Source organism: Neovison vison, chromosome X, assembly GCF_020171115.1.
Source record: "Neovison vison isolate M4711 chromosome X, ASM_NN_V1, whole genome shotgun sequence".
Classification (NCBI taxonomy): domain Eukaryota; kingdom Metazoa; phylum Chordata; class Mammalia; order Carnivora; family Mustelidae; genus Neogale; species Neogale vison.
This window is the reverse complement of record NC_058105.1, coordinates 33,031,948-33,050,277: the sequence shown is the minus strand read 5'-3', so window position 1 is coordinate 33,050,277 and position 18,330 is coordinate 33,031,948. Positions and strand designations below refer to the sequence as shown.

The window sequence follows — 18,330 nt, the reverse complement described above, 5'->3', positions numbered from 1 at the left end:
GCTCATCTTTTAGGCTCTCAATAAATATGGTGAATGAAAGAATCTCATGCTCAATAAATTGACCTCCTTGTGAATAAATGGTCATTCTTATTTGTGAATTTTACAATCGAGAAAGAGACACAATTTCCATGTGGGATTTTATCTGTTTTTAAAATGTATGCAGTAAGGGTTTTTCCAGTATCCAAGTTATTCATTCTTACAAAATGATGGGAAAATACAAAAAATTAAAATGATAAAGTATGCCTCAATCCCCAACTCAGAAATACTCAACTACTGTAAGCATTTTGGTCTTTTTTTTTTTCATGTGCATTTTTCACATGTATAGTTTTTTGTGTGTGTGATCAACATGGTAAAAGTCATATATTGCACTGATTTTTTTTCAGATTACATGAGAGACATGTCATGTGCCTTAAAACATTTGTGAATATTTACAGGCTCTTTAAAAGTAAACCAACTCCCTGCTAATTTGTGTTTCAGTAAAATGATCAACCTTTCAGTTCCTGATACAATTGATGAAAGAGCAATCAACAAGAAGAAACTGACACCCTTCATCATTCAGGTACAAAAGGATATCCCTACCCTCTTCTTGAAAACGGCCTTGTGAGATCCTATTCTGTAGCCCATCAGTTCTGCCCTTCATGTCTTCCCATTTAATTCTTCTACAACTCTTGAGTTTAGGACTATTATCCAGATTTGACAGAGGAGAGCTGGAACTCAGGCTCCTGCCTTGCCCAAGGTTAACATTGGAACTGAAGTTCAAATCCAGGACTAACTCTAAAGCCCTGTGTTCTTCTCATTACATGCTGTTTTCAAGCATGCAGAAATAAGCAAAAATATTTAAGCTCTTAATTAATTAGCATGCTTAAGCAATGGAGCATTTTTCTTTTCTGTTAAGTGAGTATTACACTCTGAAATAGCAAAATTCCCTCGGGCAGCAGCACCTCTTGCGACGCAGAGATTACAATTCTAGAACTTTATTCAGGTGCATGGATTAGACCCCTCTTTTAGACATTTTTAGAAATACAATGACTCTGGTGCCTGGGTGACTCAGTCGGTTAAACGTCTGCCTTGGGCTCAGATCACGGGACCTGGGATAAAGGGACTCCCTGCTCAGCGGGGAGTCTGCTTCTCCCTCTCTCTCTGCTGGTCTCTCTCACGCGCACGTGCTCTGTCGATAGATAGATAGATAGATAGATAGATAGATAGATACTCTTGAGGAAAAAAGTGGAAATACAGCCACTCTTGGGGCACCCGGCTGGCTCAGTTGGTAGAACATATAAGTCTTGATCTCAGGACTATAAGTTTGAGTCCCAGGTATAGAGATTGCCTAAAAATAAAATCTTTAAAAAAGAAAAAAAGAAATACGACCCTTGACCTGCATGGAGAGCCTGACTCTAGTCACTCAGCCTTTTCTTTTCGTGACAATGTCCATGTACTTCAAAAGAGACCAAATAAAAATACCAAGTTAACTTCCCACAGAATTCTGGAAAAGACAGTAACAATAATAAAGCTGAGATTTGTTTTAGCTATGCCTTTAACACCAAAGTCTGGAGTTGGTTGTCTGGACTTTGTTTTCTGTGGATCATGTGCGGCTGAAATTAATTTCCTCATTGAGCATTATTTTCAGTAAAGGAGTAGACTCCTAAAAACTGGAAAGGTCAAGAAGCAAATGTGTACGTTGGCTCTCTTGCAGGAAAACTTAAACTTGGCCCTGAACTCTGCTTCTGCCATTGGGTGTCACGTTGTGAACATCGGTGCGGAGGATTTGCGGGCTGGGAAACCACATCTGGTTCTGGGACTGCTTTGGCAGATTATTAAGATCGGGTTGTTTGCCGACATTGAATTAAGCAGGAATGAAGGTAATGGAACACAGTCATTATTTTGAAAATTGTTTATTGGATATTTTTCCTGGTCACACAGACTGTGGTGCTTTCACTTAATTGAGACGATTAGATGATAACTAGAATTAAAAGAAGGTAATGCTATAGTGTTGTTGTGGAAAACAGTCTAATTACAACTTTTCGTCTTTAGTAGTAATTCACATTTGCCTGGTGCTTTAGAATTCATTTTATAATAAAGACACAAAAGCACAGAGTTGAAGGAACTTTCCCAAGGTACTTTTCATTTCTAATCTGGCTGCCCAACTCCCGCCCCATCTTCACTCCTGGATTTTGAGACCTCTTCAAACTAATCCACCCCACCCTTGATGGTCACGTTTTCTGAACTTCTTACAACATGGGGTTTCCCGTCACACCGTGGATTTTTAGATTCTATAAGTACACATGATACAATTGTCTTGTGTCCTGGGCAATTCTACATGATACTCTTCCTGCAAAGCTTTAACTATGAACCACCACTCCAGATATTCCTATTTTATTCCAGAAATCGCCTTCTCAATCCTTGTCACTTCTGGGAAATATCTCTTTGGGGTTCTCAGTCTTTTCAAGGTCCCCCAGAATGTCTGTCAATGGTTTTATTATTTTGCATATTGATCCATGATAAGACTTTTTTGCACTTTTGAGACTGTTGCCCTTGCCTTTGTTTCAATCTGCTCAAAGGTACCTATATTTGAACTATATTTGAACAAAGACAATTGCTCTCATTGCTGGCCTTCTTCACGGTGGTGTTTGTCTTGTTAAAGAAGCTGAAGTCCAGGGACACCTGGGTGGCTCAGTCGTTAAGCATCTGCTGTCTGCTTAGGTCATGATCCCAGGGTCCTTGGATCGAGCCCCACATCTGGCTCCCTGCTCAGCGGGAAGCCTGCTTCTCCCTCTCCCACGCCCCCTGCTTGTGTTCCTCTCTCTTGCTGTGTCTCTCTCTGTCAAATAAATAAAATCTTTAAAAAAAAAAAAAAAAGGTCCGTTCGGAAAGGCAAATACAATCACATTGGCATGTGGAATAAATCAAATAACTTTTCTTTGACAAGGTCTCAGGTGCACAGATGTCAGGCGGTTTAATCCTCTTTGGCCTCTGATGTGGTGGGGATGGGGAGCAAAAGGACGGTCTTAGACAAGTGACCTGCTGCTTCTACCCTTGCTTAAGTCCCTCAGCATCAGAATGACATGGCATGAGGCAGAGTCCATGAGAGATGAAATTTGCCTGATAAAGGTATCACTTAGACCTCTTCAGAAATCAGGCAGTTTCAGTCTTCTTGTTCAAGGGAAACCTCCTTTTATTTCAGGGGAGGTAATTACTGCATTAGGGACCACATGACGTACTCCTGCAACCATGCCGGAAGTTCAGCTGTTCTCCGTGCAGACACCCCCTGCTTCTACCTAGTACCCATAGAGAATACTAACCAGGAACCCTTGGCTTCTTCACATTCAATTCAACAACAAAAAATAACTGAGCAGCTTTTACATGTTAGGTGCTATAGAAAATGTGAAGCTAAATTATAGCCCTTTAAAAATAGATTTAACCCGGGGCGGCTGGCTGGCTCAGTTGGTGGAACGTGGGACGCTTGATCTCGGGGTTGTTGGAGCCCCGTGTTGGCTGCAGAGATTATTTTTAAAAATAAAACTATGTTTAAAAATAGATTTACCCCAGGGCGCCTGGGTGGCTCAGTGGGGTAAAGCCTCTGCCTTGGGCTCAGGTCATGATCTCAGGGTCCTGGGATCGAGCCCCGCATTGGGCTGTCTGTTCAGCGGGGAGCCTGCTTCCCCGTCTCTCTCTGCCTGTCTCTCTGCCTACTTGTGATCTCTGTCAAATAAATAAATAAAATCTTTTAAAAAAATAGATTTACCCCTTCGAGAGTCCATTAATTACATTTAAATATAAGTACCATAAGGTTCTATACTCCTTTGGTCAAAAGGTTAAGTATAAAGGTGCCACCATTTTAAATATCCTCCTCCAAATCTCTAATTTTAACATAATTAAACAAGGACAGTTTAGGGGTCGCTTGGGTGGCTCAGTTGGTTGAGTGTCTGACTCTGGATTTCAGCTCAGGTCAGGATCTCAGGGTTGTGAGATCAAATCCCAAGCCAGGCTTTGCACTCAGCAGGGAGTCTGTTCGTCTCTCTCCCTCTGCTTCTCTCTCTGCTCACTTTCTCTCTTTCAAATAAATAAATAAAATCTTAAAAAAAAAAAACCCAAGGTAAACATATGTCATAATGTAAAGTGTTTTAAAAGCTGTAACTTATTTGTCATTTGGAACATAAAGACTAATAAAATATAGTATGTATTTGCTATATATTCTCATAACAGTATCTTTATCTACATCATCATATAATTATCCACGAATATATTATCTTTTATTAGAGTGACAGTACCTGAAAATGAGGAACTAGGTCAGACCAGTTATTGTCCCTCTGTTACCTAACAGAGTGTCCAAAGAACAAATGAACTTGTAATGACCATTGTCATGTAATATCTTGGTTGTGGGTTTTTTTCCCTTTTAGCCTTGGCTGCCTTACTTCGAGATGGTGAGACTTTGGAAGAGCTTATGAAGTTGTCTCCGGAAGAGCTTCTGCTCAGATGGGCAAACTTTCATTTGGAAAACTCAGGCTGGCAGAAAATCAACAACTTCAGTGCTGACATCAAGGTAACCATGCAAGGAACCGTCATGCCTTTGGGCGTGGATACGATGGCTTGGGTGACTACCAGCCAGACAGAGGGAAAATCCTGCCAGCATATTGCCAGGCCTTGTTGGCCCTTGGCCCTGATGGTAGATTTCAGGAGAGCTGAAACCTAGAAGGTACTCTCCTTCTGTGGCAAATGGTCAAAGTATTGTAGTCCTAACGCTTTCTGTTCTGCTCTCTGTTAAACATGGAGTACCAAAGGGTGGGCCATGACCATTCTCTTCCTAACTGCCTTTCCCAGACCTCAGGGTACCTGTTAATAAATCCTGGGAGAAAGAGAAAGGGCCCCAGGGTTCTCCTCCTCCTTTCTTACTTGGCTTCTTTCCATCATGTGCTCCCACCGTTAGCCATTGAGCTCATGAGGGTAGTGATGAGCTCACATATGGCTGTCTCTCCTACCTCAGCCCTGCCCTATGGTCCTCCTACCAAAGCCCACTTCTAACCCCAAGACCTGCCACATAAAAGACCTTCAAACATTTCTTGTGTTACATTTTGGCGTTCATGTCTCAAAGGCAGTAAGGAAAAAACTAGCAGAGGGAGGAGACGTTGGTAGCTTCCCAAAGAGGGGGCCCAAAATTACGATAGAAAAAAAAAAAAAAAAATCTCATTCATTGACTCCACTCTCTCCCAGATCTGAGTGTTGGGACACAGGGAACAAATTCAAGGATCTTCAGCAGATGTCACTGACCCACGGGGCTATGAAAACGATAGTCTGTGATCCTATCGATGTGCTCAGTGGGGAGAGGGAGCCTTGGGATGTTTGCATTACTGGTTTCACCAGGGACAGTTAAGGATAGCTCCCAGATTACAAAACCAGCAGGCCTTCTACCTCTTCTTTTAACTTACACAAGATGTTTGGTCGGGTATATATTTTTGCTTTATGCACGAGCTGTGTTCCTAAAAACCACTCTTAAATGGATTTTCTGTTTGGGACCTCTTTGAAAGGTACAAAAGGAAATATTGTTTAAAAATGGAGCCTGCTGTGAATCTTTTTAAAAAGCAAAGGATTGTTAGTAATGTGAAAAAGAAAGGCTTCCATTTGGTCTATACTCCAAGTGTAATTTTGCCCTGTAAAGCCCTTTCTGGGGGAGAAGACCCTGCTGGGTCTGCTCTTTTTACTCACTCTTGTCAAGGGCAGAGGATTAGATTATGAGCTGCTCATGCACCATTAGGAAGAAATTGTAAGCACAAGCGCTTTCACAACGGTAATGCATGATTACGGGAAGGCAAATCCTGTGCCTGCTAATGGCAGGATCTGGCTTTGCATTTCATGAATGGCTCTGAAGTAGATTTCACTGGTGTGATTTTCCCCTCTTTTAGAGTTATTTCCGGCATTCTGTATCCACCTCATTCAGGGAGCTTCTGTAAGATGCAGCTCCCAGAGATTCGTATTTGGTAGGTTTGGGGCTGAACCCAGTCACCTGTGTATTGAACAGCTTCTCCCAGGTGATTATGGTGCCGGTTATCTACAGATTTTGCTGGAAGAGACGTTCCTTATAAGCATGTCTGGACTGTCGAGGTTCAGTAACAGAATCTGATCACTGCTGGGAGGATCATCTTCCAGTTCAGCAGGATTAAGGAGTCTTGACCCCAGTTTCTGTCCCCTCAAGGCAGATGCTTACTTGACATGGTTGAAGACTGTTATGAAGTGTTTGCCCTGGTGCCGTGGTTTTCAAGTTGTCCTCTGTGGAGGGTCCACACAGCCTGAATCCACCTAGCCATGTAAAACCATTCAATGGATGAGTTCAGGAGCTTAAAACAAAAGAAAATCTTCGGGGGCACCTGGCTGGCTCAGTCGGTGAAGCGTCCGACTCTTGATCTCAGCTCAGGTCTTGAGCCCAGGGTTGTGAGTTCAAGCCCTGCATTGGGAGCCTAGTTAAAATAAATATCTTATTTGGTTAACTATGTTCAGGTCATACAGGGTTAAATGTTACTTCACCAACTCAAGTGTTACTTTTAAAAATGTCATTTAAATTTACAGTTAAATACATCTTTAACATAGCTAATCTCTTCCCCATAGGTTATGGTATATATTGTGTTTTGTAATGATGTAACCTGTCTATTTTCTCTTTCCCTATGCTTCCTGGATTTCTGCTCCTCCTTTCTTTTCTTGCTTGTTTTATCTGCCAAGCTTATTGACTTCAGTAATTCAGTGAAGGTACAGAACTAGTTCTGTGTTTACTAGCTTTATTTTATTGGCAATGTTAATCAGTTATAAAGTCATGATAAAATCCAGTTATCCATATCTGAGGCAGAAAGTAGGCCAGATGGCTGGACTTTTCTGGGGGAAAGATCTGTTAGATTAGAAGACAGCAATTTGTGCCATATATTCTCACAAAATCCCGTGCAAATATCCTTCCAAACATAGAACAATGGGATACATTCATTCTTTGTAGATGTGATCTCACTGAGATTTTCAATTCATTTATAGGATTCCAAAGCCTATTTCCACCTTCTCAATCAAATTGCACCAAAAGGACAAAAGGAAGGTGAACTGCGGATAGATATTAACATGTCAGGTTTCAATGTAAGTATAAGTGTTCATTTGAATTCTACAGTCTTACAAAATGATTGTCAGTTTCTTCTCAATAACAAGAAGTTTGATAATCGCATGTAATGGTGTTAAAAATTTTGAGCGTTATTTTAAAATTTATTGCTGTGGGTATAATTCAAAGACCGAAAGATGAGCTTTGGTGTATTTTGGTAGTTTATTAATGGGTTCCATAACGATGGCGCTATTGGCTTGTATTGATTGCATAAAATATTCAAAACCAAGGTCGGGAAATAAGTGCTAGAAACTAACCTTTTCCAAGTGTTTGGATTATAATCACAGTGAGAGATGTAATGACAACATAGTCATATATGCATTTGTAGTCTTCGTGTGTTGAGAGTAACATGACTATGTTTACAAACTGCAGATCCAACTTGGGGACTTACTCATGGACCATATTCCCTGGTTATATCACTCAGTTGTTCAGTGACCTTGGACAGATTTCTTCGCCAAATTGGATCTCACTTTGCTCATCCATAAAGGAAGGAGTTGGACTAGACAATTTAGTCTTAAGTTTCTATGATCCCCCGGTGCGTTCTTTGTACCCATTAGGTATAGAATGCATTGTACTAATTTAGAGAATCCATGTTTCTAGCCCGGTAGGCAGTAGGATCGAGTAGATAACATGGGCTAAACCACTTACAATGACCTTATCAGAACTGAATTTGTAACTGACTTGTGTGCTTCTATTTCTGTCTGGATGTGGGATGTGAGACTCTTTGGTTCAGGTGACTTGGTATGGATCAGGAACTGTCCTGTGCGTGGGGCAGCTGTCCGCGCAGGCTCGCCGGGTGACCTTGGGCCTGCGTAAATGGCACCAGTATGCTAACTGATGCTGATTTTAAGACCGCTCTTCTGCGTTCATTCTTCCCTGGTTGATCTTCAAACACTCCTTTGTCTCTTGCCTTCCCAGAATCCTTCAAGGATTCCCCATTAACTCTAGACTTCAGTCTAAAGTGTTCTGCTTAGCATTTAAGGCCCTGCATGGTCTTGCTCCCCGTCTGCGGGCGAGTGCTCTTCCCCGCTAGCCTCCACCCCCACACCCTCCCCCAACACTCATTTTACCTCTGAGCCTTTGCTCACACTTTTCCCTTGTCAGTCCGTGTCCTTCTTCATCTTTTTCAGCTTTATTACCTTCTTTAAGGCCTAATTGACTGATGATTGATTTTTTTTTTTATATCCATTATCACATCAGGTTTTCTCATGATCCTTTGTAATGCCTTCTGGCTCCCATCCTATATTCCCCCATCCCAGGCAACCACTCATTTGCTTTCTTTTGCTTTATATTCATTTGAGTTTTTACAAGCTTTATGTAATGGACCCCTACAGTATGTACTCTTTTTTTTTTTTTTGTCTAGCTTCTTTCACTCAGTGTAATATTTTGAGATTCACTCATGTTGTCACATGTATCATAAATGCATTCCTTGTTTATTGCTAAATTATATTCCAGTGAATGGATATATCACCATTTGTTTGCACATGTACTTGTTGATGAGCATTTGGATTGTTTCCAGTTTGGGGCTATTACAGATATAGCTGCTATTGAACATAGAGAACTCTTTGTATAAATACATGCATTCATTTCTCTTTGGTAAATACCTAGGAATGAAATGGCTGAGTAATCGGGTATGTTAGGAAGCGACCAATTCACTTTCAGTGTGGTTGTACATCTTACATTGCTACTGGCAGTATACAGAAGTGCCAATTCATCCATATCCTCACCAGTACTTTAGTGTGGTCAGTCCTTTTAACTTGAATCATTCTAACAGGTGCCGAATGATCTGTCATTGTGGTTTTAATTTGTATTTCCCTAATGACACATGGTGTCGAATATTTTTAATGTGGTTATTTGCCATCTTTGTATCATCATGTTCAAACATTTTGCCCATTTTTATTTGCATTGTTTGTTTTCTTATTAGCAAGTTTTGAGTGTTTTTATGTATTTTGGAGACAATGCCTTGATTGGATATGTGATTTGCAAATTTTCTCTCAATGTGTTTTTTAAAGAACAGACGTTCTTAATTTTGGCAAAGTCTGATTTAGTCATTTTTTTCTTTAATGGATCATGCTTTTGGTGTTGTATCTAAGAAATTTTAGCCTAACATAAGGTCACTAATATTTCTTCCTACGTATTCTCCTAGAAGTTTTATAGTTTGAGGTTTTACCTTTAGAAATATAATATGTTTGGGGTTAACTTTGGATATGGTGTGAGGTAGGGGCTGAAGTTAGTTTTTCATATATATTTTTATTTGATTATTTATATTTCATTATTGTATATTTGACTATTTAAAGTTGGTAAATAGCATAAAGCAAACAATATTAAAGTAATAACTGACAGGTTACAAGAAATAAAATAGGCTCTATGAGAGGAACTCACTATGCTCAGAGAGAACCCTGAAGAAAGGTTGAATCCCACGCAACTACCCATCCACTAGTGGTTACTGATTGTTTTGCAGAAGGTAACAAGGGTAACATAATGAATACACATTGTTCTGGAGTCTTGTACAATCAAGGCACCTCACCGGGGGTTAAAAAACTAAGATAGCATCACCCATTGAAGACAAAGCTAAGATTGTCAAATTATACATCCTGGGCAGCTTTAGTTTAAAAGTAACATTCCTCAAGTTTCATTTATCTTTATCTCTTCTTTTCCCACCAGATTGTAAAACCCTTCCTCCCATGACACTGTTCCGCAGAAATGCTTACGTTTGCTCCCGGGCAAAACTGTACCGTGTATATGTAGGAAGTGCCCAGACTGCCACTCTGCTCCTTTCCAAGTGTAGGTCACCAGAAACAGATCCAAAAGCACCCGTTCCTCCCACAGCTCCATGTTTTTTACTTGTAGCCTTGGGATGTAGGCATAGTGGGTGTTTGAGAAACTATACTTTTTACATCAGGCTGAAATGATTGGATAACTTAAATTCTTCACCAAACCCTGTGTTAATCCAGAGCTGGGCACTCATCTTTTGGGGTGGGTTGGAGGGGCTGGGGAGGAATGGGGGTTTGGGGGACGGGTAACAAGTTAGGAGTCATGGGAATTAGTTGGAAGTAAGTATTCTTTACAGAAATGAGCAACTTTGCTTCTGCCTGAGTGGAAAAGTTAAGTCAAACAAGCCGTAACCCACCCCACCCCACCCCCCAAAAAATCCTTGCAGTGGAAAACTACAATTTGAAATACACAGTTTAAACCTGAAATTAAATTATTGGAAACTGCTATTCTTGATGTTATCTTTTAAATATTTTCTCATAATTTCTCTACCCTTTACAGTCTTACACCTTCCTTAAGGCCCAGTTGAAAAATCTCCACAGTTTTAGCTTTTTTCTTGATGAGTTTTCAGAGGAGCGATGTAATCCCATTTAAATTAAATGTACTGTCCTTCGATAGATGATCTGGTTCCACCTAGCGTGCCTTTGAGGTACTGCACTCAAATACAACCAACTTTTTTTTTTTTTTTTTTTTTGCTGTTGCATTCAAAACAATTTTATAATAAGTACCATATGTCGGCTAAGAGAAAGTAGAATTGTATATCCAGCCTATCATTGTAGGGAAACAGGTCTATGTTTTTAGTATAGCCTTTTAAAAGATGGCTGCTTCTTTTACTTCAACAGGAAACAGATGATTTGAGGAGAGCTGAAAGTATGCTTCAACAAGCAGACAAGTTGGGGTGCAGACAGTTTGTCACCCCTGCTGATGTTGTCAGTGGAAACCCCAAACTGAACTTAGCCTTTGTGGCTAACCTGTTTAATAAATACCCGGCACTAACGAAGCCCGAGAACCAGGACATTGACTGGACTCTATTGGAAGGTAATGGAAGTTTTCTCACGTTCTAATGTGCGGGACTACAGACCAGAAATACATAGGCCACGATGATTCTAGGATCTTGGCCTAATAAATTTCCTTCCCCACTTTCCTTTAGCGAATTTCTGCTGGAAGTAGACCTGACGGCTGAATCAAAAGTGGCAGCTGATGGAAAGGGATGATACTGGGAACTTTGTAAAGCAAGGTTCACCTAGCTTAGTAAACCAGTTTTATTTTAGTATTTTAGAAATAGATCACCTTCTAAACCCCTCACCAGAAAAATGTATATATGCATTAAATTTGACCTATCAGTTTATAATATTATTTCATTCTTCCACATTCAGACTAACCAGACAGAATTAGCCCCAGTTCCTTTTCTATTTACCTACTCCAAAAATCATAATACAGGGACACCTGGCCGGCTCCGTTGGTATTGCATACAACTCTTGATCTAGGGGTTGTGAGTTTGAGACCCACATTGGGTGTGGAGATTACTTAAAAATAAAATCTTTAAAATGATTAACGTATGGCAATTATTTGAGTTTGGGGAAGGTAGAGTTTACCTTTTCCAGATTATAAATGCATGAAGTATAAGATTCAAAAATGAGCAAATGTAGTAGTCATTCCTTGAATATCCACTGGCAGGACTATAACATTTTTAAATTTTATGCTTTTCAAGTTTCATGTGACTTGCAGCTATAATATAGGCATGTAAAAGAAGTGCTTGTGTGTAGCTTATAATTTATAAATATGTAGAGGGAGGGTGTAAATTCATGTGTATAGAGGGTTCATATGCTCGCAGCCCTGAAGTTTGACCCCCCCCAAGTTTCTTTAAAGGTAAAACCAATAACATCAGTTACTTTTTTTTTCCAATTTATTTATTTTCAGAAAAACAGTATTCATTATTTTTTCACCACACCCAGTGCTCCATGCAAGCCGTGCCCTCTATAATACCCACCACCTGGTACCCCAACCTCCCACCCCCCCGCCACTTCAAACCCCTCAGACTGTTTTTCAGAGTCCATAGTCTCTCATGGTTCACCTCCCCTTCCAATTTACCCAAATTCCCTACTCCTCTCTAACGCCCCTTGTCCTCCATGCTATTTGTTATGCTCCACAAATAAGTGAAACCATATGATAATTGACTCTCTCTGCTTGACTTATTTCACTCAGCATAATCTCTTCCAGTCCCGTCCATGTTGCTACAAAAGTTGGGTATTCATCCTTTCTGATGGAGGCATAATACTCCGTAGTGTATATGGACCACATCTTCCTTATCCATTCATCCGTTGAAGGGCATCTTGGTTCTTTCCATAGTTTGGCGACTGTGGCCATTGCTGCTATAAACATTGGGGTACAGATGGCCCTTCTTTTCACGACATCTGTATCTTTGGGGTAAATACCCAGGAGTGCAATTGCAGGGTCGTAGGGAAGCTCTATTTTTAATTTCTTGAGGAATCTCCACACTGTTCTCCAAAGAGGCTGCACCAACTTGCATTCCCACCAACAGTGTAAGAGGGTTCCCCTTTCTCCACATCCTCTCCAACACATGTTGTTTCCTGTTTTGTTAATTTTGGCCATTCTAACTGGTGTAAGGTGATATCTCAATGTGGTTTTAATTTGAATCTCCCTGAGGGCTAATGTAACATCAGTTACTTTTGAGGTATGGGGATTTGGGGAGATACTGGGGAATCCTTAGAAGGGGGAGGAGATTATAAAAAATTCATAAATCTCTAAATTGTTTAACTGGTTATAAAGTTGTGTTCTTCAATTCTAAAATAAATCAGCAAATTTTTTAAAATAAGCCTATACCTAGAGAGAATGTATTTAGAGAAAATATTTGGAGATTCGTATTAGAGAAAACCTCTAGATTTGCACAGAGGAAATGAATTCATCTTAGCTAGAACTGATATTATATGCATGTATAAAAGGTGTTTAGTTAATATCTAAATTTTGTAAATATTCTTAATAGGAGAAACTCGTGAAGAAAGAACCTTCCGTAACTGGATGAATTCTCTTGGAGTTAATCCCCATGTAAACCATCTCTACGCGTAAGCCTTTCTACTGTTACTATCAGTTAGGAACAGCATGAATGGGTGCCACAGAAAGAATTATAGCTCTAAACATTTTCTAGATGTTCATTGACACTGGTCATTGAGGTTGGAAGATTTTGAATGGTGACATCCATTATCATTTTCCAAATACACAGAGGCCCAGATTCTTTCTTTACATGATCATTAAGAGTAAGAGTGTATGAATGTCTTTCCGACACCCCAGGAAACAGATCCTTTACATTTTGTAACAGAGTAGGGAAAGACTTAAGTGCACTGTCCATGATGTCCTGAGGCCTTTGTACTCACTGTTTTCTCAGCCTCGAACGTTCTTGTCCGCCTGGAATGCCCTACTCCCTTACTGTCTTCAGATTCAGACCCTGACCACCATCTAACACACTGTAACCCTAACCCCGGTTCTTTTCATCTTCATAGCAAGTATATACGCCCTCAAATCAAATTATCTATCGATCCATAACTTGTTTATTGTCACTCTCTCTCTGAGTCTGGTGTAAGGCCACGGGTTTTCATCCTATGTGCCCAGCTTCTAGAGTCATACCTCGCAAACCGGAAGCTCTCAAGTATTTTAAGTGAACGGGATGGTGTGAGCTCTATTTTTAGCACAGACTGCTAGAAAATGTGAGCCGTGGGTCTTATCTCTGGTCTTATATGTTTCAGTTGCCAGTGTACTGTTACTGTGTTTAAGGAAACAAAGGCCCAGCTGTCTGAAAACACTGATGAAATTATTTTTATTATTTTATTCTTTATTTTATTCCTTAGCGACCTGCAGGACGCCCTTGTAATCTTACAGTTGTATGAACGAATTAAAGTTCCTGTTGACTGGAGTAAGGTTAATAAACCTCCATACCCGAAACTTGGAGCCAACATGAAAAAGGTAGATGGGAAGTTACTGCATACAATTGTTACAGGGTTAGGGTTAGTTACTGTTTTCAGTCCCAGTTCGTTCTTTTGCTTGGGAAACTTGCATCTGAGCTTCCTAAGAACAGGAGCTGTGTCTCACGTATCCCGATGTGCTAAGTACCCAGCATCGTGTGCCCTCAGTACTCACTCACATGTACAGATGAAGCCAATGGAAAAAAAATCCTCAACCGTTTGCTTTTTTTGTGGGTTTACAGCTGGAAAACTGCAACTATGCTGTTGAATTGGGGAAGCATCCTGCCAAATTCTCCCTGGTTGGTATCGGAGGGCAAGACCTGAACGATGGAAACCAAACCCTGACTCTAGCTTTAGTCTGGCAGCTGATGAGAAGGTATGGCACCCAGTTTTAGCTGCTCAAGCACCACCGTCCTAGCGGTCTGTGATCTGGCCCTTGTCATTTTCAGATAGACATGTCAATGACTACACCTTGGAAACTTTTGGATTTAGACTCTGAAGTGAGCTTAAGTGATGGATAGTTGCAAAAATGCTGAACAGCCTGTGTATCCGTTTGAAAAAAGACCTCTTAGCTAGAGTGCTGACGTGCATTTACACCCGAGTGCCGGCCAGAGCACAACTGCCTTTAGGTCACGGCCACTGTCAGACTAGTACAAAAGGTGCATTTTGGTTTTTTTCCTCATGAAGTAGCTTGGGACCTCTTCTTTCACTTCTCCTTCTAGATATACCCTGAATGTTCTGGAAGACCTTGGAGACGGGCAGAAAGCCAATGATGACATCATTGTGAGCTGGGTGAACAGAACATTGAGTGAAGCTGGAAAATCAACTTCCATTCAGAGTTTTAAGGTAAGAATTGCATGTTAGATGATTAACTGTTCTATTTGCCAGAAAGGATCAGTAATTTGGAAGGACGGCCTCTGGTTGGTTGGTTAGTGTGATTTAGTGTTGGGCTAACAACGAGCTTCTCTTCACCTGCTGGGCTTGGTGCGTGGCAACTTGATACAAGTAATCCCGTGTTCACTTGTACAAACCGGAAACTCTCAGATTTATTGTCCTTTGGCACTAGGACAAGACGATCAGCTCCAGTTTGGCCGTTGTGGATTTAATTGACGCCATCCAGCCGGGCTGCATAAACTATGACCTTGTTAAGAGTGGCAATCTGACAGAAGACGACAAGCACAATAATGCCAAGTAAGAGACACTGACGATAACAATGATTAATACCCATGGGCTTTGGGTAGCCAGGCAGCTCTGCATTCTCGCTCAGGTTCGGCCACTTTATGAATGGTGGTGCCCTAGGAGCGCCTGGGTGGCTCAATCGGTTGAGCGTCTGCTTTCGGCTCAGGTCATGATCTCAGGGTCCTGGGATCGAGCCCCGCATCGGGCTCCCTGCTCACTGGGGAGTCTGCCTCTCCCCCTGGCTCATCCTCTCTCTCCCTCTTTCTCTCTTTCAAATAAATAAATAAAATTTAAAAATCCTTAAAAAGCAAAACAGAACAAAAAAAGAGTGGTGTCACCTGAGGAAAACCTCTCCAAGCCTCAGACCCCTTATCAGTACATAAGGGAGCAATAATACTTATCTTAGAGATTTTGATATGAATATAAGATATAAGAGCCTAGACTGTGCCTGACGTCATAGGCACTCGATCAGCTGTTGCTTTAGGGAATTACCAAAATAATATACTTTATCTGACAACAAGGAGAAGATAGGCTAAGAATATTTATGCCATAGATAAGAATATTCTTCTGTCTTGCTCTTTTTCAAAATGCATTATTTACTGATGTCTTTTTTTTACTGTGCACAGATCCCCTTTCCTACATATGTTGAGTTTATTATCTTGGTCCCTAAATGAGCAGGATGCTTAAGCCTCCACTGAAACTATGTCTTGAAAGTTTCTTGCGCCTGGGTGGCTCAGTCAGTGAGGCATTTGCCTTCTGCTCAGGTCGTGATCCTGGGCTCCTGAGATCGAGCCCTATGTCAGACTCCCTGCTCAGTGGGTAGAAAACTATAATGATAATTTTTTTCCTCATCTTTTATCACATCAGCTTCAAAATTAATTCTCGTTGCAGAAAAGGGGTGAGTAAAATCATCCCCAAGTCATAGAGCCAAAAAAGCAGGATCACTTAAGAGTGACCTCAAAAACTAAAATGGTACCACTCCAAAGTTTCAATATGAAAGTTTCCCCTCCCAGCCAAATGATTTTACAAGAGGAAACATGTCTCCTGTCATGTCCTTGACTAACAAGAGGTTCGTCTTGATTTTTGTTTCCTCTGACAATAGGTACGCTGTGTCAATGGCTAGAAGAATCGGAGCCAGGGTGTATGCTCTCCCAGAAGACCTTGTGGAAGTAAAGCCCAAGATGGTCATGACTGTGTTTGCATGCTTGATGGGCAGGGGAATGAAGAGGGTGTAAAATAACCAATTCGAATAAAAACAGCCTTGCTCCCAGGTGCATGATTAGCAGGTCAGCTCTTTCCAGGGGAAGCGGTCATGGCTTAAAGAACTGATGGTCACTGCAAGGACTCATAGTTTTGATGAACAAGATTCCTCATCTTGAGAGCTCACAGGGGAAGAGTTTTAATGGCAACAGCTCCTCTTTCCCATAGTCACAGTTGGATTTGTCAGGCACACCTGAAATGCACTCACGGCCGGATCATTTACTCTCTCCTCCTAGATCGCTGCCCGTGACATTTCCCGTTGCTGTATGTCGTTTCTGTGTATCTTTGCCACCCCCTTAGAATATCCGCCTCTTGGGACTTGCTTAGATGATTGGATATGAATACCATTAGACCATAACTTTGCTTTTCCATCCAGGATGCTAGTTCTTATTCGAGAACCAGGCTCAGAGGGTATCTGGATAAGAGTATCCTTTGCTTATCTTTGTAGTACAGAACATTGGCAGAAGTAATAGAAGCTTTTCATATTCTTTTATTCTTAAGATCAGTATCTTTTTACAGTATTCTTTCTACGTGATCTTTTTTGTACATTTAAGAATATTTTGATTACATTAAATAAGACTGCTGATTTTGCTACTTTTTTTAAGGGGTCTCCAAGTACGTAAAAACCATACATTGTAGGTAGAGAAAAAGTGTACCTTGATTTTGCATTTACCCTCTCACACCCAAGCTGTAAACAGCTGACATATTTTGTCTTCACACACTTGGTTCCATATATGCTTATTTGTTTTAAAAACTTGTATCGTCAAACTCTCTCTTTAGATTTAAAATGCTGTTGAATATGACACTTTTGAGGAGAGAGCATGCTCAGAATGTAGACAGGAGATGGTAGGCCAAGCATGCTAAGTGTACCATAAATTTTCTAATTTTCCACCTAAAACAAGGAGATGTGGTCACTAAAAAATAAAATATGTATGTAGGACGTAATGTACTCTTGCTTTGTCAAGCTGTTTGCTATAGTTTCCAAGATCATAATGTTACTCTAACTCTGAAAAGTGATGTAATCTGGTAGCAATGTATTAGTTCCAATAAAGGCATTTACATAATAAGTAGTCTCCTCGTGTTTCCACCCTTCGTGGTTTGCCAGTCATGTTTGCCAGATTTTTCCCCCCAATGTTCTCTTTTTCTGATGTACTGTACAAAATGATGTCTGTTCAATCTAAGCTCTTGGAGCTGAATGAAGGAGAGCCCCAGTGGGGTCAGAGGGCCTTCTCCAACTTACTCTAACTTCCTTATCTGGTTCCTCCCTTTTTCTTTTTTCCCTCTCACTCCATCTTTCCAGTGTTCTGTGATATACAAAAGACCTGAACAATGGGGGAGCCGAATAACCAGTGACGGGAGTTGGTCTCTGGCAGGTTTTCTTATCTTTCTGGTCATCAACATTTTGGGGGCTGGCTGACTCCTTGCTGGGGGGCGGTGGGGAGGGGCTGGCCCGTGCACGGTAGGAGTTTTCCTTGGCCTCCCTGCCTCTACCCCCGAGATGTCCTTAACACAGCCCCAGTGCACAGAACAAATACGTCTCCAGACACGGCCAAAGGTCCCATGTGGGCCAAGTCATCCCTAGTTGACAACCAGTGGTTTATGGTACCATTTTAAGGCTTTGTGCAAATGAGTAATATGTAATCCAGTCCTTTGACGAACTGCCTGGTGATCACGGTATAAACAACTGTATTTATAGCTCGAGTAAGAAAGATTTTTCTGAGTATGACACAAAGCCCAAAGACCTAAAATAAAAGAATAAGAAATTTGACAATTCTGCTTTGGGGGAAAAAAAAAAAAGAAACATAAATCAATACAATAAGCAAAGTCAAAATATAGATGACCAGGGATGGGGGTGGGGTGGAGTGGGGAGTTTAGTCCCATTGCCTTAAGTGCATTTGGGCAGCTATAACAGAATACAGACTAGGTAGCCTATAAACAACACATTTGTTTCTCACAGCTGTGCAATCTGGGAAGTCCAAGATCAAGGTGCTTGCTGCCTGGTTCATAGAAGGCCTTTTT

The 18,330-nt window shown here is 40.9% G+C and overlaps 1 protein-coding gene across 2 annotated transcripts in view; it reads left to right on the top strand.

Annotated features, from left to right (window-relative positions):
• Positions 1-17,378, top strand: part of PLS3 (plastin 3) — an 84,741-nt gene extending 67,363 nt beyond the window's left edge. For both annotated transcript variants that reach the window (XM_044234473.1, XM_044234474.1), the window contains exons 7-17: positions 478-559; positions 1,694-1,859; positions 4,398-4,540; positions 7,009-7,104; positions 10,738-10,933; positions 12,900-12,978; positions 13,759-13,873; positions 14,115-14,248; positions 14,595-14,718; positions 14,939-15,063; positions 16,154-17,378. In XM_044234473.1, the coding sequence (XP_044090408.1) occupies positions 478-559; positions 1,694-1,859; positions 4,398-4,540; positions 7,009-7,104; positions 10,738-10,933; positions 12,900-12,978; positions 13,759-13,873; positions 14,115-14,248; positions 14,595-14,718; positions 14,939-15,063; positions 16,154-16,286 (1,393 nt within the window). In that variant the 3' untranslated portion in view covers positions 16,287-17,378. The remainder of the gene's footprint in view (positions 1-477; positions 560-1,693; positions 1,860-4,397; positions 4,541-7,008; positions 7,105-10,737; positions 10,934-12,899; positions 12,979-13,758; positions 13,874-14,114; positions 14,249-14,594; positions 14,719-14,938; positions 15,064-16,153) is intronic.
• Positions 17,379-18,330: the final 952 nt, after the last annotated feature.